A 21,097-nucleotide genomic window follows, 5' to 3' on the forward strand; every position below is an offset into this window, starting at 1 on the left:
AAGCAACAGAACCTTATGTGAAAATTACAATATCCAAGGCAAGAGGTTCATAGCTTAAAACTGTGCATTGCTGAAATGTTTCATTTTGGTGTCTTCAGTTTGGCTCCTACTAGTTCTCTGCAGACAATCTCCCAGCGTTTTTGTATTTGGGGGGAAGAATCTGCACATAAGAGCCTCTTCCACACATGTTTTTTTAAAGTAAGTAAAAAGTCCTGCATCAAGGGGCTTGCAAAATAAGCATTATTTTGATTTCATGCAAGTTCGGAATCTGGGGAAAACTCAACTCTCCATTTCATTAACTGGGAAGAAACAACAAGAAGTCACCTCCAGTTCTTGGTGTGTGGGGGCCCTTCTTCCAATCTCAGCAGAGCATATCGGGCAGCACTTAGAGACAGGCCCCGGATCCCATCACCCCATTCCTTCTCCGCCCTGTAAAGCACAATTTCAAAATTAAGCCAACTTAGGGCACGACTCCCTTTCCAGAAAAAACTGTATTTAGATCACTTATTTGCTGTCTCACAGTATAAATGGACTTCCCATGACTATAATAATTTAATAATAATTTATTATTTATACCCCGCCCATCTGGCTGGGCTTCCTTAGCTAGACCTCGATAGTCTATCCGTTTGTTACCCTTGTATCTCACTCTTCCTTTGGAAATCATAAAACAGTTTACATAAAGTTCCCAGAGTTCTCCCTATATAACAGGGAGTATTCCTTACCATTTGGCCACACAGACAATGACTTCCAGGTGATGGGAATTCAACACTATGTTTGAAGGGCCACATGCTCCCCTTCCTACCATACTAACACTGGCCAGGTTTAGAACCACTTAGAGAGGACAATGCAACTGTAGATATTTCTAGAACATTCACTGGACTATGTGCTTTCAAAGGGTGAGTTCATCCACACTTCCACTTGCCCACTGTTTCGCCAAGGGGTAACTCACTGTTTATCGCTGAATCGGAGCAAAAATCAATTGGGTTTTCTCTGGATTGACGTTTGCTCTGATTTCACACTAAAGAGCAGGTTTTCCAGGGGAAAGCTTCAGGGCAAAGACAAAACCCCTTGGACCCATGCCTAGAACGCACAGGGCAAGCAGAAAAACCACTCAGTTTTCTAGGCACGGGACAAGCACAAGTGTGGACAAGCCCAAAGTTATTTGTTTGCCCAAAGACTTCCACAATGATATTTCCTCTCCTCTGCTCCCACTATTTCAAGAACTGTCCCTGTGGAGCAGATTTTGGGGGGAGGGGGAAGCTCTGTTGTGCAAGTAGAAAACCTTGCATGAATAGAACAACTTTGTTGGACACAACCCTTAACAATTCAGAAATTAAATGACAGAATTAAGCATCCTTTGGAAGATCCAATTCAGGGCTTCCCAGGGTATAGCTACTGTTAAAGGGATAGCTCTGTGTGCATGCATACACCCTCACCCAGCAATCACATTATCATGTTATTTTGATCAGAAGCTACTTACCCCTGGTATTCAATGTACTTGTAAATCATGCCTGCAATGAGCATTGCCACTAAAGCATAATACCAGGAGGAGATGAACATCAGCGCAAGGCAGATACTCATGCCTAAAAAGGACAAGGCCCTGAAGGAAACAAAACTCAAATGTTAGCACATATTTAGAGCTGGTTCAAACATGCATGGGCATTCCTTGATTTCTTTACCCTTGGTGACTGGCGGCTGAATGTGTGTTGGAGGTGATCCTGGAACTCTTATCTGTAATGTTTATGTATCAGTGATGGCTCATTCACACATGCAGATCATCACCTGATGTTGCGTTGTCATCACGCAAAGGGCACATGTGTGTAAATGGTGGGCTGAAAAGCATTTCCAAAACTCTTAGCTTTATGCTTTTAGCTTTTCACAGACTCTCAAGTGCCCTAACCCTTAATGAGGAGGGGTCAAATGGACATATGAATAAGCTTGTGAGACACACTCTCTCTTTCTCAACTTACCAGTGGTAGTACTTAAATCTGGGCCTCCAGTTTGGAGTTCTTAGGAGTGTTTGCACCGCACAGGCTAAGTTGACAAACAAGTAACACATCAAGAAAAACCTAGTTGAGGGAGGAAACAGAGAAAAACACATCACATTTAGGTCTGGGCCCACTGTAGAGAACAAAGCACAAAATTCACAACTAACATAATGAAGGAATGTGAGGAAATGGAGGGGTTTTAAATTAACACAACCAATTTAAATTGCTTTTAAATTTCTAAAATTTCCAATATTTGGGGAGAAACGTTAGTGATACAGTACTGTTGTAAGTCTGTAGGATACACATGTCTTGAGGTTTCGATGTGGATATATCCAGGTTCAAATTCTTTCTTGGGTATGGATGGCCTTAGACAACCCCTCACACATTTTCCAAAGCTAAAATCCTGAATTGAACCCACTGGGAGAAGAGAGTGATACAAATTTATATCAAAGACAGTCTCTCTCTCTCTCTCTCTCTCTCTCTCTCTCTCTCTCTCTCTCTCCCCTCCTAATTACCCAGGCCTTGGCCGAGTCAACATATGGCAGCTACCAGCTCTAGTCAAGCCCTAGAGTTCAAGGGAATTTGCAGGCCTTGGCACATGTGTATTGTTGCACTGGCCAGAAGTGTAAGCCAGGAATTCCCAATTTCAAATCTCACCTATACAGGTGGCCCTTAGGGCAGGCTACTGTTCCCTCATTTGCACCTCTACTCCCCTACTGAATCTATGATACTGACCTATGTTGCAAGACATGCAAAACACTACAGACACTTAGAAAGTGCTATCAAAATGTTTTATATTATTACACCTAGAGGGAGTTGAAAGGATGTTGTGTGGAACTTTATTTTATCCCTGGTGACATGCTGACATCCATTAGAGTCAGCCTGTACAACATGTGAGCCACCAAGCCAAACATCAAGCCACCTGCCCTGGTATTCTTGGTGCTGCAAATCAGATGAGGCTGCCTGTCAGCTGACAAGCCACTATACATGGCAGGTGGGTTTGGTTCAGCACTGTAGGTCATAAGCTGTGCAGGCCTGGACTACAATATTATCAGTGTTGTCGCTTCCTAACCCAGAATAGGAAGAAGCATTTGAGTGATGAAAATTCAGATCCTGTTGTCCTTTGCACATTGTTCAATCCTGGCCTGAACTACCTAGCATCAGGGTTTGACTCTGTCAACTTGGATTTGGCCTCATTGATCCATAAATTGCCATGGCAGCTAGGCTCGGTGGCATTTTACCTCCCAATCCTTTTGTTTAACTGTGACAAACTGGAGCCACCACTAAGTGGCGCTGGAGGCTTACATTCTACAGCTGACCGCTGAAAGCAGAGAAGCATAGAATTGCCATCCTGTTTCATGCTGCAATAGTTTTCCAAAAAGACACATAAACTGTGTTCCTGGGAACTTGTTTTCTCTGAAATAAGCTTGTTCATAACTATCCACCTTCCTCTGCAGTGCACAGCCAGCATGTATTACTGGGTACACTCTTAGTACATACACAACTCTATAGCTCAATGGGCCAGGTCAGCAGTCTCCACAAAATCAACTGTGCACTTTAGCACAATTTCCAGAATTGCCTGTGGTATGCAAGGTTTCCTGGGCAGACAAGCCTATGAGGAAAAGCAAAGCTGAAGTATAATGGCACCTCCTACTTCACCAAGACTCACAGGCAATCAAAGTGTGGAGCAGATTTTCAGCTAGTTTCAGCTAGTTCATGGCTACAGGGTGCAAAATCACTGGTGCGTTTCTTCCTGGCTCCTCCTAGCTACCAGCTACCATCTTTAATTCCCCATAATGTCCCTAGTTATGACACAGTATTATTCCAAGGGGCATTTTAGTGGATTTAAAAAGTTACAACCATTAGCCACAGCAAAGAACCAGGAGGTCTTAGTGACTTTTGTGATCCTTGCCTTCAAAATTCATCCCCACTAAAATTTGGTTTTAAAAAAACCTTTAACACAGCTGGTCTGCTTCTATTAAGTGCTGCTAATACAAAACCTATCTTATGGCAGTAAAACTTCTGGGGGTAAAACTCACATAGAAAGAATTGGGGCCACCATGTCAAGGGATGCGATAAGAATGCCGAGTTCTGCGATCAGTGCAGTGAGCAGAAGGGCCCAGGTTGGCTCACCATTTGCCTTCCCGTGGCCAAACACCTGTAAAAAGAGATTGCAGAACAAAATGAGTTTGCAGTGCCTCATTTAAGTTTTGAACAGTTTATAGAAAGCATCTAAAGCTTGTGCTGGAAGTGAGGCAGGTGGGAGAGAGAGTGTAGTACTTTCCAGGCATTTATTTGTGAAGAATCAAAATATGCATTACAGCTCCAAGGGGAGGCATCTCAGCCTTTCCCCACCCAAAAAACATTCATTAGAACATCTGTAGGGAGCCCTCACATGCACAAGTGATAAGATTAATAATAATAATAATAATAATAATAATAATAATAATAATAATAATAATTTATTTCTACCCAGCCACTCTGCGCAGCTTCCAACAACAAAAGTGAACGCCTGAAACAGGCTAGCTCTCTGACAGCTACCAGTTTTCCACTGCTCAGTATATATGACTATCATAAGCTCACTAATAATTTTATTAGTAGGAGTAGTATTTTCCCTCTAGGTTCTTCACCCCCACCCCACCAGAGTTCCCTCCTTGGGTTTATTTTTAATTAGGAGTAAAAGCTTGCTTTCTTAAAAGACATGGAATCTAGCTTTCTCAGTCAAAGAGTCAGCTTCCTGTTAGGACCCTATTTATGCCTCAGGGAGCACACCAAGCTCCCAGATTCATAAGCCTCTTTTCCAGGAACTTGCTTGGCGCAACATGTACCAACCCATAAGAAAGGAATGATGTTGTCCTTGGCAATTGCTTGAAGCAGCCGCGGGGCACCAGTGAGGCTCTGCAAACCCGCTCCACAAGTAGAGAAAAACGAGCCTATCACAATGACCCACGGCGAGGGCCACGCAAGGGTGCCCACCACTAAGTTCCTGTTCACGGCATCACCATATCTGCAGAAAAGATGGGAACGAGTCGATTGAAAAGAATGGTGAAAAGTATTTTCCCATGGAAATTTCAATATTTAGTTCCCAAAATGAGTTACTGTTCATGCAAGGAATTTAAATTTAATGCTTTAAATATTAGGGCATAATGAAATGGTTCCCAACAGTTACTTGTTAGAGGTCTTTAGGTAGAATTTGGACAGCCATCTGCTGGAAACCTTCAAGCTTTGAATGTCCTGCATCTAGCAGGGGGTTGGACCATATGGCCCTCAACATACCCACCCCCACCCCTACCCGATTCTTAAGTACACAGGAAACTTCAGATATAGCCCCGGATCCTAAAACTGAAATAGCTTAATGATCCTAACTTAATGATGAGACACAAAAATAACTGGGGGATCAGTGTGGATATACAAAATGATATATAAAGATGGTCTTTGACTTGGTGGCTCACATCTCTAACTGGATATGCAATTTCAGATGCAAAAGTAGCTAGCTACAAAATGTCTGTTATTTTTGACTGCAGATGCCATGCAATCCCTTCCCACAACAGTGTCCCCGTTAACACACAACGCTAAGCCAAACAATGACTTATCACAAACAATAAAATGGCGAGGCGATCACAGCCATTTTGCAATATGCTGAAGAGAAAGGTAATTTCACACAGCAAAAATGAGAGGCAAAGCCATGATTTTGACCGCATCGTTTTACACATGAAAGTAAAGCAGAAATTTAATGGTTACTTACTTATCTCTAAGAACAACCCCTTCAATGCAAGCACCAAACAGCAGCACACAGCTGAAATCTGAAGGTGCACATTCCATTAAAGAAACCAGCCTGATTTCTGACAGTGTCAGTAAGACGCAACACATCCCTATAACTATAATACTTGCCATAAAAATCCTTATATATTCCTATAGAGTTGGGGTGGGGAACCTGTGGCCCTCTAGATGCTGTTGGACTCACACACCCATCACACCCAGCCAGCATGGGCCAGTGCCACTCAAACTGCATAATGTTGCACTGCATGGGTAAATCAGAAGTTTATGGGCAAGGGTGGGGAACCTTTGGCCTGCGGGTCAATCTCAGCCCACCAGAATGTCCAATTAGGCCTGTGAATCTATTTCCTCAAATCTACGTCTACCTGTTTATCAGTTCGTGTCACTGGGTGACATTAACTGATGGGCATGGTGATGGGCAGGGTTCAATCCTGCTGGATGCAACTTCACTAGGGCATGTCCTTCAGAGAACATGCTGATGAAGCACCCCCCCCACACACCAGTCAACTGTAATGTGCACTTGCATCATTACAGTTGGCATCAAAATGACACCAGAAGATTGAAAAGTGTCAAAATTGGCCTGCAGGTTGGATGGATGAGATAAAGATCTGACCTGACAATCCAAAAAGGTTCTCTATCCCTGGTCTAAAAAAAAGGGGGGGAGTGACTTGTAGATGGGACCAGTTACTAAAATGACACTTAGACGGAGATAAGCGTTAGGTTGGAACATAGGATAATAGATGCCAAAATATGCAGTGTTAGGATAACAGCTAGGGCCAGAGGCAGCTGTATTAGTGTAGAATCCTGAAACATTGGAAACTATTATATAAGAAAATGTTACTCGATTCCTCACTTAAATAGGAAGCGGACCACTCCAGTGTGAAGCAGAGCTGGGGTTGAGTGGGCATACAAAGGGAGAGTCCTACTGCTTCCTCCAAGTCAGTTGGTGGTGGCAGCAGGAACCTAAGGGAAGTGTGGACCCAGTGGAGTATCTGTGAGGGCCTACCATTAGGGGCAACCTAAGGACAGGCCCTTGCAAAAAAACTGCATCAACATCACAATGGGCAAACAGTCTGACCTAGTATGGGGCAGCTTATTTATTAGAACCACCACAATCTTTTTTTTTTAAGGATACAGACTAGAGACGTAGTTATAATAGCTAGGATAGTTCCAACAGGAATAGACTTCTGGGCATCTTTGAGGTCTCCAGATCGGTTTGAGCCAGCCATGATCCCTTAAAAGAAAAGCAAGAATGTAGGAATGAGAAGCACTTCTCCCACACACAGAGTTCCAAAGTGCCCAGAGGTATAAAAAATCTGCCCATCTCCGTATTCTCACCTGTCACTGATGGGAAGAAGATGCCAACGAGCACTGTGAAGGAAGTTGCTATGTCTGCATAAACGTAAAGGTGAAGGTTGCTCTTATGTCCAGCCACATCAACAGATGGGCGACCAGCTTTCTCCAGAATCTCACCTTTCTCCAAGTAATTGCTCCAGATGTTATCTGGGGTGGGGGAGCAAAGGAGCACAGAGTGAACAAATAACTTACTGAATGAAACATCTGCCCACTTTCTTTGTTAGGCACAAGGAAAATGTTACCAGAGGATTATTTTTTAGCAAGTCCAAGAAATATCGTATCAGGTATCCTATTGTTCAGGAGTATCTATCTCTCTTTCTCTCTTATACACACATAGTCATGGGGGGAAAGGTGTACCACCCTCTTTGAATTCTGTGGTTTTACATATGAAGACATAATAACAATCATCAGTTCCTTAGCAGGTCTTAAAATTAGGTAAATACAACCTCAGATGAACAACAGCACATGACATATTACACCGTGTCATGATTTAACATTGACTCGGGGGGGGGGGGGCGGGCACAAGCTTACCCAGGCTCTGCATCTAAAGCAAGTGGGTTCTACAACTTGTATAAATCATATAGTTTTTCCTTCTGTAGCTAGGAAAAGCAAAGAGCTTCACAGGAGGAACCCATATCTCCACACTAAGACCAATGGAGAACTCATTCAGAACTCTTTCTACACGCTAAGCAGTTAAGAATTTAGTGTCTAGAATTTCTTTTTTAAATCCAAAAGAAGGAATATTTTTAGGATGGTTAATTCTGTACCTGATCCTAAGTACAAAGCAGTGTGCTGCAAACATTCAGGTGTGTCACATCACTGACTTTAAGCTCCTATTTTAAGCCCACATTTTCAGTGTAGCTTCTGCCATACCCTTTAGTCCTCTGCACTATTTTAATGAAACCTAAGCATGTTTAACTGAAGGAAACACACTTTCTTCCCCTTTTTACTCTCCCTTCCCCATTCCTCCGTAGTCTCCGCTGTGTTGAATTTCAGGTTGCAAGCACCTTTGTAAAGCACAATGCACACTGCTTGAGAAACAGAAATAATTAGAAGGGAAGGAAGCAGCCTTATGCAGAATCAGATCACCAGTCCATCTAACTCAGTGTAGTGTCACACTAACTGGCAGTGGCTCTCCAGGGTTTCAGATAGGGTATTTCCTTTCCTATAAATGCTAGGGGATTGACACTGGGACTTCCTGAATGCAAAACGTGCTTCACCAAGGCCTTTGCCCATAACCAGTGCCAGTGCCATCATTATGCCAACTAGGCAGCCACCTAGGGCACAGATCTCACAGGGGCGCATGACTGACCTCTGAATGGCACAGTTTTATACGGATTCTTTTTTGTTATATATTATATGTTTCTGATAATATTTCACTTTTATTTTGTATCTTGAATGCAGTTTCTCAAAGTTCAAACTTATAAAAAACTCACATATGCTCAACAATGTTGCAAAAGAGGCTAGTTGGCTTGGCAACTATATCAACTGAACAAGCCCAAGCATCAGCACTTGACCTGGAGGAATTGGTGACAAATTTTGCAAAGGAAAAGATTTTGATGTGCCTGGAATGGAAACTTTGAAGAGACTTACATTTTAACATCACAATTCACAAGATTATTTAAAACGATTTGTGTGCTAAAACATTTTCTTTTGCATTTGAGAAAGACTGTCAAAGATTGTTGTGTAACTTTTTATTGCAATTTAAAATAAATTTAGCAATTAGGTTTTGGGCTTTCCATTTTTCCTACAAACCATCTTGTAATGGTTCTAGGGGTTGCTCGTGCGTAAGTTGTCACCACTCCTGGCTAGGTTACCTGGGTGAACCCTTCCTGTCTGGACAGCCTCTCACCCGTGGCTGTCTCAATCGCTGGCAGAATCCGTCAGTGGGCGTTTCTTGAACTTCTTCCAGCAAAGAAGTTCTTTGACGACTAGTCTCCTCCTGCTCTCCCTGCGCGGAAGTCTTCTGCGCAGGGAGGGTGTGGGCAGCGGAGGACCCGTGCTCTCCCCGCTGGTCTCCGATGAGGAGTCCTGGAGCCCCCTTGCCGATTCCCCCTTCTGCCCCCCCTTCTCCACTGGTGCTACGCTGATTTCCTTCCCCAGCAGATGGGCTGCCTCTCTCCCTACTGGGACCCTCTCCGGCATCCCTCTGGAGCCTTCCCTCCGCCTCTGGCTCCGATGGCAGTTCCCTGACACATCTGTTTTTGGAAAACTGAGGTTAGACCTGGGGAGGGGGGAGTGCAAGTAGTTAGCCTTGCCAAGGGTGCATAATATCCTGGCACTGGAACTGGGCATGTTCCAATAACAGTGGAGAATCACACGATAATATTTTTGCCTCTACCTTTCAAAATGCCACTAGCAGCTCCAGGAATCCCTACAATCTCAGTAACGTTGTTGAACTGGAAATACTCATCACAGAATCCAGAGGTTATATTGAAGCCTGGGCAGAAGAGTTCCGTCAACTGGGAGGGCACAGTGACGTTGCCAACGACTGTAGTTTTGGCACAAACATCAAACTGGTCCCTTGAAAGAGTCCTGTTGCCTAACATGCAAACTCTGGGAAGACACGAAGGTTTGCAGATTTGTTATACATACGCTTCATAGATTTCTTGCACATCCACAAAAAAATCCTCTCCCCTGAAGTCCATAAAAAAGCAGCAGAAAATAGATCACTTTTAAAATGTAGGAATACAACAAGAGCTTTGCTGGATCAGACCAAAAGTCTACCACCTCCTCAAGCATCCTGCTTCCCAGTCACCGATCAGATGCTCCCAGGAAGCCCAAGAGGCGGCCATGATGGAGCCAGCCCTTTCTGGCTGTTGCTCCCCAGCAACTGGTATTTGGTGACCTCTGAACCTTAAGTTTTGACAAAGCTATTATGATTTGCAGCCTTATTCACCATGACTCTGCCTAATCCTCTTTAAACTCATCTAAGCTAGTGGTCCATCAGCATACTTTATGACACCAAATTCCATAAATTTAGTTTGTGTTATATGAAGTAGGTAGGTGATTGACTGATTAATCTTGTACTGATCAGTGCAAGTATTAGGAATGCACATTAATTCTACAAAACACTACCATTTCTTTTCTCTGTCATCTTTTTTTCTTCTATACTACAAAAAACTACCCTCAAGCATTTTAGTCTTTCCATGCAGAGAAAAATGCAACCTAAATATTTGAAGGACTCTTTTCTGCACTTTTCCTTTGCTCTAAAAAGGCACCAAAGGTCTTCTTTTCTCTTAAATGCTCATTATCTCTTGCTCTTCCCTATGTTCCTTCCCTAAACTTCCATCCCCCCCCCCCCCTTAAAGTTAATCTAGAGGTGGGAAAACTTCTCTCTCCATTGAGGGCCAACATTTGTATTTTCATCCTTATTTCTCAGATATGTGGACTGGATTGGAAGGGGCAGTATTTCATTTGATAAAAATAAATTTATGCAGGTTCCCCTCTTTACCCAGCTGTATGGGCTTGGGGGGGGGGAAGCCCCATCTCCCAACCCAACAGCTAGGATTTTTTTCTTTTCATTGATAGCACTATTGTAAGGAGATTTCAAACAACTCTGTTTCAGTTGTTGGCATTTACTTACGGAAAAACGGGTGGCTCAAAGATGGATTTGATTGCTCCAGCATAGATGGACAAGATGGATATTATGACACAAGCCAAAAACAGAGATGCAAATTTGTTGACATATTTCACGCCTACAAAGACCACCACAGCCATGAACGTGAGGAACAAGGTCCCATACACTCGCATGTTATTCAGCGTGGCGTTGGAAGTGTCATGGGCCCCAGTTGGATGGAAAATGGCCGCTTGAGGAGCAATGTATGTCTGAAACAGTTAGAACACAGTGTCTACAACAAAAAGAAAGCAATTTATGATGTCCTTAGGTTCAACAGGACATCCCTGGCAAAACACATATATATCCAAGCTAAACCAAATTTATGTCTTGCGTAGCCAATGATCATAAACAAACATGAACCAAACAATTTTTAATCAATTTTTCAAGATTCCAGCATGTAGTAAGTCATCACAGTGGTGCCTTCCGAAGTTTAAGGAAGTTCTGAAGGCTTAACTCTGCTCAGTGACTTTCAGAGAGTAATTTCTCTTGCAGATTTTGTGCTGTGGGGTGGTGTCCATGGATTTTAATGTTGATTTACTACTTTAATTTATGGAATTGTTTTTGCTTCTGTTTTCATCCTTTATTTTTTATATCGTAATGTAGCAAAACAATTTTAGATGATATGAAATCTGTATTGTGAATATAATTTCACAGAAAGCAGGATATACATTTAATAAATAAGTAGATGAAATACCCTTAAGGTATTATTTTAAGCTCTCTGGAACTGTGAGCAAGGCAAGCAAGGCACTGAGCTTTGCTAAGGAGGCAGGAGGGCTCTGGGACTCTGCTAGAGCCCTTGTGACTCCTTCTCAAAGCTGCGTAAGAATCCCTGCATGGGGGGGGGGCAGTTCTGGAGGGTCTTGACTTTACGCATTTTTGTGTCTACATGTGAACTCCTGGAACTGAACCTTTGTGTAAGATGAGATATGCCTGTAATTCTAACATTTTTCATCTTTCCCTGAAATGTATTTGTCACTACTTACTAGCAAAATTTCAATGGCACCAAGGATGTACATAGCGCCTGCGAATGTTGTCCCCAAGTAAAAGCACAGTCCCACTGCGCCACCAAATTCAGGTCCCAATGATCTTGAGATCATAAAGTATGAACCGCCAGCTATAAAGTTAAAGAGAGATAAATGTTTTCTGTAGGATTACACAAAGAACAATTGTAAGCTAAATGTCCAAAAAGAAGAATCAGAGGAAAAAGTTGCTTTACGTAAATTAGGTACAATTTTTTTCTATGCTTATTGAAAACAGGCATCATTTTCGTAACTAACAATAGCTCTGCTGTTAAATGAACTCAGTGAATACAGAATGTTTCAGAACTTGGCTCAAATAAGTTTTGCTCTTTCGTTTCCCAAACAGGAAATTTTGCACCTGAAATACTAACAAATTTATTATGACATAAGCAAGTGTTTCTCAAACTTGGGTCCCCAGTTGGTGTAAGAAGTGGAAAGAAAATATAGGTTAGTGTGCAAACTCATAGTGGGTTAAAAAAAAAGAAGCTCTCAAACCGCAGTGCCTTCTCATTTGAAATATTCCTTTCATAACCACAAGGGAAATGATCTTTTCCATAAAAATGAAAACAGGCCCATGGGATTCTAGAAGCAACCAGTCACCATTGGGATTGTGCGCACACATGCATATACACACATGTCCCCAGTGCAGAACAGCATTCCCAGTACAGCAAAGTGTTTAAATCTATTAGCACCAAGTTCATTCAGTTAAAAAGGAAAGGAGGAAAAAGAGAATTCAGTCATCCAAACCATGCCAAACCTAACAGCTTGCATTTCCTTTCGCTCACAACATAACCAGGCAAAAGATATCACCATAGCCAATTTTCCATCTTGCTGAATGTCATGACAGAGAGTGGTAGGCATACTCATTCATTTTGGCTTTTAAGTGCGAATTCCATGCAAACTAGTGCAATGAACAGAGGTCAAACCTTATAGATTACATTCAGGATCCATGTACAAGAGAAGCTGATCTATTAAGCTTGAAAGGATACATGCTTCCTGTACTCATCTACTTGGTACACGGATTCCAAGTGGTTTAAAGCAGAATCTACAATGGTTAAGTTACACAGTACCTGGAACGACACCATTTGTTGCAATAGCACTCATCGATATGGCTGTCAGCATAGTCTGTGAATAGGGGAAAAATGGATGTTTACAAGTAACCTTTGCAAGGAAGACTACAGCTGCTCCACTATGCTACCCTTCCTCCACCTGTTGCTCTTCAGATATTTTGAACTACAACTCCCATCATCCCTGATCACTAACCAAACTGGTTGAGAGCACAACAGGCTGTACTATGAAGGTAGAAACCACCAAGTCTGAAAACACAACACGTTTTGGTGAATTCCCAAAGCCCCTCTCTACTCACTTTCCCTCTTCGTGTGAATAATGTGTGAAGAGGACTTATTTACTTTATTTATTATTACATTTATATCCCACCTTTTCTCCAAGAAGCTCAAGGTAGCACACCTTTTTCTCCCCATCTCCTAATTTTATTCTCACAACAAACTTGTGAGGTAGGTTAGACCGAGAGATAGTGACTGGCCCAAGGTCACCTTCATGGCTGTGTGAGGATTTGAACTGTGGTCTCCCAAATCCTAGTCCAGCACTCTAACCCCTACTCCACACTGGTTTGGTTTGTTGCCTTTCAGCTGCCTGGCCGCTATTACAAAGTGGAGATAATGCACAAACTTTTACAGGGTTTTTATTAATTTTTCCAAGGCTTTTGTAGTGGACAAGAGTGTGCTAGACTTTTGCCATTATCGTTCTCCTTTCTGTGTTCTGTAGCCAAAGTATTAGATTTATAGTGCTCTCAGTGAACTATAGTGCCCTGAAAGACAAGTCTCTTCCACAGAGCTGGCAATTTAGACAGTGGGAAAGACAAAAAGGAAATGGGTCACACAAGAGAGACACACAGGCAAAATAAATAGCCAAGTCGGTTGAGGCACTGAGGCACCCAAGCAAGGTAAGTGAGGAGACATTCCCCCAACTAAACACCCACTGTTTTCTATCTTTTAGGAAATAATACGGATATTACATGATTGGGCAAGGAGTCTTATTATGCAAAAGGAGGCAGGCAGGAAGGCATCTTGAAGAGAAGAGCTTTGCAACAGAGTCATGTACTCACACAGCAGCAGCAGATTAAGACAATCAGGAAGGACTGCAGAACACCAGCCGTTCCCACCATCCATGTCAACCGCAGGAAGAGAATGACTCCAAATATATTCTGCATACACGGCAGGTAAACACCCATCAAGGTGCCCATGCTGGGTGACTGAAAAAGAAACGAGATATGTAAATCAAGCCTCAATTCATGGTAATTCAGTAGTATTTCATGTACTGGTTATTGGCATTGATCCAGGGATGTCAATTTGGCATCTGTGAGCATTAGTGTGGCTGGAAGTACCTCCTATGGTGCCTAAAAAGGTCTTAATAAGCATCCATCAAAAAAACCACAAGGATTGCTCTTTCTGCCCATTCCCTGTTTGCACTGGCTCAGCCTTTCTGACATTAAATGTGACTTTCCTACATAAAATGTACCACCTCAGAGATCCTTGCATTCCACTGGGTGCCGGAATTGGACAATCTCCCTCTGTTCTGTTCTGAACAGTTGCAAATAGCTTCTCTCTTGTAGGAAAGTGCAGTGGGTGGCTCAGGTACTTGCCCTCTCCGTGTAAGTTGTGTCTACTGTATATGAAACAACCTGAATTTACTTGAATTTGATTACTGAACAAAAGTATAATAATCAAAGTTGTTCATTCTGGGTTTTGGCCAAAAGGATCCTGCTATGTCTTACAAACACTAAACACACAATAGAACTTGTGTCTAGGGTCTAAACTGCAGCACAGCTTCTAGTCTTCAAAAGACTGTCTTTCCCTTCCAACCCTGCCTGCTGGCCAAGGACTTCAATGAGAGTCTTGCTACCTTTAGAGATTAGATATGTGCCAACCCTAAAACAGAGCCTTGTCAGTGGTGGTGCCCCCAGGCTTTGGCAGTCTCTTCTGAGAAATGTTTACCTCCTAGAAATGCTACTGGGCAGCCACCTTCCCTCCATCTCAGCACCAAGTTAAAATCATTTTAAGAACTTGAGCATTCAGACAGAGAAGAGTAGGAAAGTTTTAAGGTGCTGTTGGGATTATAGCTGTTTTTATTTTAGAATGAAGTATGCATTTTTAGTGTTTTAATTAACTACCACTTCTGAAGGGCCAGCAATCCCAAACCACTCAAACTACCACTTTCTCCACATCTCTTTTGCCTCTAGAATGGGAAACAAGGTGCCGGTGCGTGTGTGTGTGTGTGTGTGTGTGTGTGTGTGTTTATTTGCCTTGTCAGGCGGAAGGGACAGGCATAGGAAGGAGACTCTGCTTGCTGACCCTTAGGGTCAGGGAAGCCTGTTGTTCACAAATGTGGAGAATTATTCACAATTAATAGCCTCTCAAACAAACTCCAGGGGACAAAATTGACTAAAACCTCCATTGATTTCTCTGTATAACAGAAATAGCTGCTATAGTTCTGAATCAATGCCCTCTGCTTTGAAATTAAAACATATTGAGCTTTTGTGGCTTGAACATAGAAGGGAATCGTTATTCCATGATGGATATAGAGGTTAAGCTTAAGCCCAGACATCTGAATTAATAAGCATCTATAAAAGTGTGACCCATAAATGGGCTGCACAGAACCCACGGGGGGACGGGGGACCTGAAGAGATCTTAACTGATGACTAGTGTGGATTTCAACATTGCAAAATGCTACTACATCATGCTACAAACAGCAAAAACAAAGAACTGTGCCCAATTGAAATGTATAGTACCAAGCCCTAGTGACCCAGGTACCTAAAAGAGCACCTTCCCCAATGTCAATCATCTCAGACCCTGCAATGGCCAGGTGAAGCCTTGGTGGTGGTACTGTCACTGGGGCACCACCCAGCTGACATTGACGTGTGTGACAGGGCTTCTCAGTTGCAATTCATCTTTCAGCCTCACTGAATTTCATGAGGAATTTTAAAATATTTCTGTTTACTCAGGCATTTTATGCCAGAACCTGCCAACCCTGAAATTACCGGCAGAAAAATATGATGGTTTTAAATTGTTTTAGAATGTTTTCAACTGTTTCTAGAATTTTTTTAAAAAAATGATATTGATGTTGGGCTCCTTTGGGAGGAAGGGTGGGGTATAAATTGAATAAATGAGGAGGAGGAGTAAGATACTACTTCAAGCAGTAGTTGTAGTTGTTTTAATTGAGGGGAAAACCCTACATACTTTTGATATTTTCTTTCTTGACCCATCCGTGCTTTCCGCTTCCTCGTGCTCCTTTGCTCCTTGAGTGAGATTTGTGTAGCTGACCAGCTTGCCAAGCAGGGAAGAAACCTTTGGCCGAATATCCAATTCCTCCTGCAAAAGAAACACAAGATGGTGAGGTTTACTAATGACAGTAAATACTTAGCATTTGCATAGTGCTTTCCGTGCTCAAGGCACTACATTTATATGACCTCAGAAATTGTTACAACAGCCTTTGAAGTAGACCAATGGGATTGTTTCCATATAATGGGGGGCACCTCTCTCCAACATGCCTCCTGCAGATTGATGACGTCTCAGAGCTTGTTATTCTGCACGTTTCCTGCCAACCACCTTGGTTGGCAGAATTGGCACTACTACAGGTACCATGAGAAGAGAAGACTCCCTGGAAAAGACCCTGATGTTGGGAAAAGACCCTGATGTTGGGAAAGATTGAGAGCACAAGGAGAAGGGGACAACAGAGGACAAGATGGTTGGACAGTGTTCTTGAAACTACCAACATGAGTTTGACCAAACTGCGGGAGGCAGTGGAAAACAGAAGTGCCTGGCGTGCTCTGGTCCATGGGGTCACGAAGAGTCGGACACGACTAAATGACTAAACAACAACAACAGGTACCACATAATACCCACTCCACATTTGTGTAGCGTTCCTCAATTGTTTAGCATGGCAGTGCCTACACTTTCGAACTCCCTGCCTATTGAGATCAAGCAGGCAGCATCACTGCACGCTTTTCGATGCCTGCTAAAAACATTTATGTTTAGACAAACCTACTCAGGTGCTTCAAAAGTTGAGGTAATTTAATCTGTTCTTTTTTTTTTTTGTATGTTTTAAGCAGAGTTGCATTTTTTTCTGGAAATCAAGCAGCATATAATTTTTATTAAATAATGAATGAATGAATGAATTTAAACCAGCAAGCCACCCCCCTCTACCAGCTAAAGACCTTTCGCACAGAAAGCATTCCTTACAGGTGGTACTGACTTGCGATGACTGACTGTTCTTGCATTTTTCCATACAGAATTACACAAAGTATAATTGTGGCGCAGGTCACAATAAATGTGTTAAGTTTTTAAGAAGGTGTCATAAAACTTTCTGCAGCAGACCAACACAGCTCTCCTCTGAAATTCAGTGGCAATTCAAAGTTCTTCTGAGTTGTCTATGCTATTTTAGGGTTATTGACCCTTAATGTTTTTGGTGATTTATTATTGTAAGCTGCTTCTAGTGCTACATCTGGCAGATACTTACAGCTGATAAAATGATCAAACAAAGAACCAATAAAATAATGTTGTCTGGGTGGAGAATGACAGCAGGCTCCACAGTGTAACTTATCAAATTTGAAGCCAAGCAAAGATTTGAATAAAGATCTACCCATTTCTGCCTTTGTTTCCCCTCACTAGTTCAGCCTGCAGGTAAACTCACTGATGTGGTCTGAAAGAATATGCGTATATATATGGCAGACCACACACACGTATATATGCCCAGCTTGGAAGAATATGGGTAAAAGTATATTGCTGTTGCTAAGCAACTATATCATACACCAGTGACTGTAAGAGGCCCATGGGACAAGGAAGGCCTAGTCCCTCAGCAACCTTCCAAGCCCTGCTTCTGGAACTTTCTGCTGACATTACAAATAAAAATAAATGACTTATCTAGTCATACACACACACACACACTTCTGCAGCTGTAAGGAAAAACCTGCTTTCAGGATTCTACTCAGCTGCTTGCAAAGTAATAAGCATGCTCCTGGCCTTACCATCTTCCAAAAGACACTGGGAAAGCTGATAAGCACTGGGCCTCCAGTTTAAGTTTGATAAAATAAAACATGTCATGTTAAGAATAAATGTAATGAACAATTTCCAGAGGCATACCTGTGTTAATCTATTGCAGGAAAAAAGAAAATAAAAAGAAACTGTTTCTATGTCATAATAAAACATGTTAGTCTTTAAGGGGCCACAAAACTTTTAGCTGTTTCAATACAATTAAACAACTGATAACCTATTTGGTTACATGATGTTTATGCTCTGGCTGTTGTGCAATGATTTCCTGCTGCTTTATTTACCCCTTACCTTAAAATATTATTTGTTTGAATTTCTGTTTTTTACACTTTGATATGCTTTTATATTACTGTTTTACTGGTTTTCAGTTGTATTTTTGTTCTAATGATATTGTTTATTTTTACGTCATACAGCACTTTGAGACTTTAAGAGGTTTATAAATGCTTTTAAATAAACAAAAATATGGGCCTACTTTTAGAACTTTTACAACATAATTCTCTCAGGCACATCATCGCAGTACTGGCATCTTGCCTGTCAGTCTTTGATGCCACAAATGGGATTTGCAGAGGGTCCGGATGTTGGCTGAGGGGATCTGTTAAATGGACACCAAAGGCGTAGCTCGGCAAAAGAAGTTTGCTGGAGGGTTTGCTTTCAAGAGGCAAACTGACATTTGCTGAAAAAGCAAGCAAGTTGGCCAACCTTTCCCAACAGTTACCACAAAGATGTGTTTTTTAAAAAATACAATGCAACACACCCAAAACAAAAACAAAAGGGCCGACTGCTGGAGCCAAGTAGAACATTCCTCACAGCAAATGGGAAGCTTCTGAAGGAGCTAATGAACTGAGGAGAGGCCTGCTGAGGCAACCTCAGGAGACCTGAAGGGCCATCTCCATGGAAATGCTTTGTACAAAATGGAGCAACTCACTTGAAACCTGATGAAACAGCTGCTTGCTATTTTTTAATATATTTTTTAAAAGGCCTGGCAGGAGACTGAGGCATGGTTCTATAGAGACAGGCAGAAAACTGCTCAACTTTTGTAGTAAAGTCAGTACCCAGAAAGTAGAGCAGCCATCTGGCAACATTTCTGCCCTGCATCCATATGCTTCGTCTCTTTCTGTAAATGCCCCCAACTCCAGCTAATGGAACTGTTTCAATTAGGGCTGCAATGTTTAACATATTAATCAGTTTACAGTGCAATACTGCCAGCTCAGAAGCAAGTCTCAGTGAGACTCACATCCAGGCAAGTGTCCATAGATTTGCAGCCTAAAAACAAAAGTTAAAATCGGGGGGGGGGGGCAGTTTCAGTCAGCTAAATTGGATAGTCTCCCCCTCCCCAAAATCATCATCTTTACTACAAATACCACAACTGCAGATTGAAAGCCCCACTTTAAAAATACATTTGCTGTTTTGTCTTGTATAGAAGAGGTATCCATGCCTAAGACTAGACCTGTTATGCCACAATGCATTTTTTTAAATTCAATCAAGTAAACAAACAAACCCTTGTGTGATTAATAGTTTTACATTTTCTCAATTCACTTGCAAATACTTCCAACATTGAAGGCCGACAGATGACTGTAAACAACAGGTGAAACTAATTTTTTTTGTAATCATAAAAAAATGCTAAAGGAGCTTTAATTAAATTAAGATCTTTTTGCTGGGGTGTTTCAGTTACATTAGAGTGTTTTGCCAAAGAGCTTTTAATTAAATTAGTTCTTTCTTTTATTCATTGTACCAAATGAACACAAAGGAACCAGTTCCATGGGCGGCCATGTTGTCCAAATAGCCCAGTTCTGTTTGCTCTGACGGACAACAGATTTACAAGATTTCAAGTCTGCCTCTTTTAATGCTGGAGGTGCTGGGGATTAAACTTGGTAACATGGGCAAACAAAGCATGCCATCTACCACTGAAACATGAACCTTTGCCTGCATTAACAGTATCAAAGAAAAAGAAGTCAATTGAATCTTTCTTTTGTGTTCTCTCTCTCACCAATAATTGCCTCACTTAATGGGATATCAAGAGCAAAGGCACAAACCTGTGAAGAGCCATTTCCCCAGGACTCATTTTGAGACATGACCACACATCCCTTGGCAGAAAGGTCACCGCATTCTCTTATTCAAACCTAACACAGGCAGAGGATTCTCCTCTGTGATGCAATACTGAAGGTTCTGGGTTGAAAAGACTAATGCCAACAAGACACTGCAGGGTTAGGACTTGTCTTCTTTTTGAGGCTGCATTTTAAAAGCAGGCATTCCAGACCTGTCAACAGCAACTTGGCTGGGGAAAATTGGAAATGCTTAATAAAAATTTCTGTGGACTAGTAACTGCTGGATTTCTTTGCAAGACTCTAGTTTACTCAAGCTGTGAAAATGCAGATCAGAAAAGGTTAACTTTGCACTCGTTTATGTGCTCTTTTGCATGAATTTTAAAATGCCTTCTTTAGCACAGCCTAGTGCCTACAATTATTTTGGCTACAGTTCCCATCAGCCCCAGCCAGCAAAGCCACGTTGGCTGAAGCTCATGGAGTTGGTAGTTCTAAACATCTAGCAAAGGCTGCTTTAGCTACTTGATTGCCCACGATTTTCTCCAAGAGCATGATAGGAAATGGGTAGTCTGGATAAATAAAATTTTGGACATGGACAGGACATGGTTTTCTGGGATCGCTCCAGATGAGGAACCACCACACCTAAAACTGCCACAGTAGGCCAGGGCAGTCAGCGTGATGGGCCTACATAATAGGGAAGAGGCATTCAGAGAAACCAAAGGCACATTGGGGACTGAGACAACCTAGATAATGTGGAAACAAGTGCTGCAGGATAATGAGAGGACTGTAGTTCCTATGCTCTTTGTCAAGAAAGATTGCTCCACTGGCTCTGCTAAAGCAAGGGAAGGAAGAGTTGGCAACAAGGGTGAAACAATTCCCCAAGGTCATTGTGGGCTTTCGCAACAGCCACCTACTTAGATACACAGGGAAAAGAGACTTGAGGAAGTGGCTCAACACATTTTATCCTTGATGGGGCAAGAGGGGTTAAGCACATCCATCCACCTGCCACCTCTCCCCTGAAAGCTGTCCCTTCCTTGGCTGGGGCTTATAGCAGCTGGCATCCAGCAACACCTGGGCATAAAATGAGCCCTGCTAAATCAGGTCAAAGGCCCACCTAATCCAGCATCCCATTCTCACTGTGGCCAACCAGATGTGCAAGGGAAGCTGACAAGCAGGACCTCAGTGCATCAGTGCTCTTCCTATTTGGAATTCCAGCAATTGGTGTACAGAG

The 21,097-nt window shown here is 42.2% G+C and overlaps 1 protein-coding gene across 2 annotated transcripts in view; it reads right to left on the reverse strand.

Annotated features, from left to right (window-relative positions):
* SLC12A4 (solute carrier family 12 member 4) overlaps positions 1 to 21,097 on the reverse strand; it is a 58,683-nt gene that overhangs the window by 12,052 nt on the left and 25,534 nt on the right. Inside the window, exons 1-15 of one of the 2 annotated variants that reach the window (XM_081920271.1) lie at positions 19,858 to 19,951; positions 16,016 to 16,147; positions 13,885 to 14,031; positions 12,830 to 12,884; positions 11,724 to 11,854; positions 10,708 to 10,949; positions 9,463 to 9,677; positions 7,104 to 7,268; positions 6,901 to 6,999; positions 5,734 to 5,791; positions 4,821 to 4,995; positions 4,028 to 4,146; positions 1,971 to 2,069; positions 1,481 to 1,600; positions 325 to 429 (exon numbers count right to left, since the gene is read on the reverse strand). In XM_081920271.1, coding sequence (XP_081776397.1) covers positions 325 to 429; positions 1,481 to 1,600; positions 1,971 to 2,069; positions 4,028 to 4,146; positions 4,821 to 4,995; positions 5,734 to 5,791; positions 6,901 to 6,999; positions 7,104 to 7,268; positions 9,463 to 9,677; positions 10,708 to 10,949; positions 11,724 to 11,854; positions 12,830 to 12,884; positions 13,885 to 14,031; positions 16,016 to 16,147; positions 19,858 to 19,896 — 1,901 coding nt within the window. In that variant the 5' untranslated portion in view covers positions 19,897 to 19,951. Of the gene's footprint in view, positions 1 to 324; positions 430 to 1,480; positions 1,601 to 1,970; positions 2,070 to 4,027; positions 4,147 to 4,820; positions 4,996 to 5,733; positions 5,792 to 6,900; positions 7,000 to 7,103; positions 7,269 to 9,462; positions 9,678 to 10,707; positions 10,950 to 11,723; positions 11,855 to 12,829; positions 12,885 to 13,884; positions 14,032 to 16,015; positions 16,148 to 19,857; positions 19,952 to 21,097 lie in introns of those variants that run through there. The other variant, XM_081920270.1, reaches the window with a different exon arrangement.

The sequence above is a fragment of the Podarcis melisellensis genome (genome assembly GCF_964234715.1).
Source record: "Podarcis melisellensis genome assembly, chromosome: 8".
Lineage (NCBI taxonomy): Eukaryota > Metazoa > Chordata > Lepidosauria > Squamata > Lacertidae > Podarcis > Podarcis melisellensis.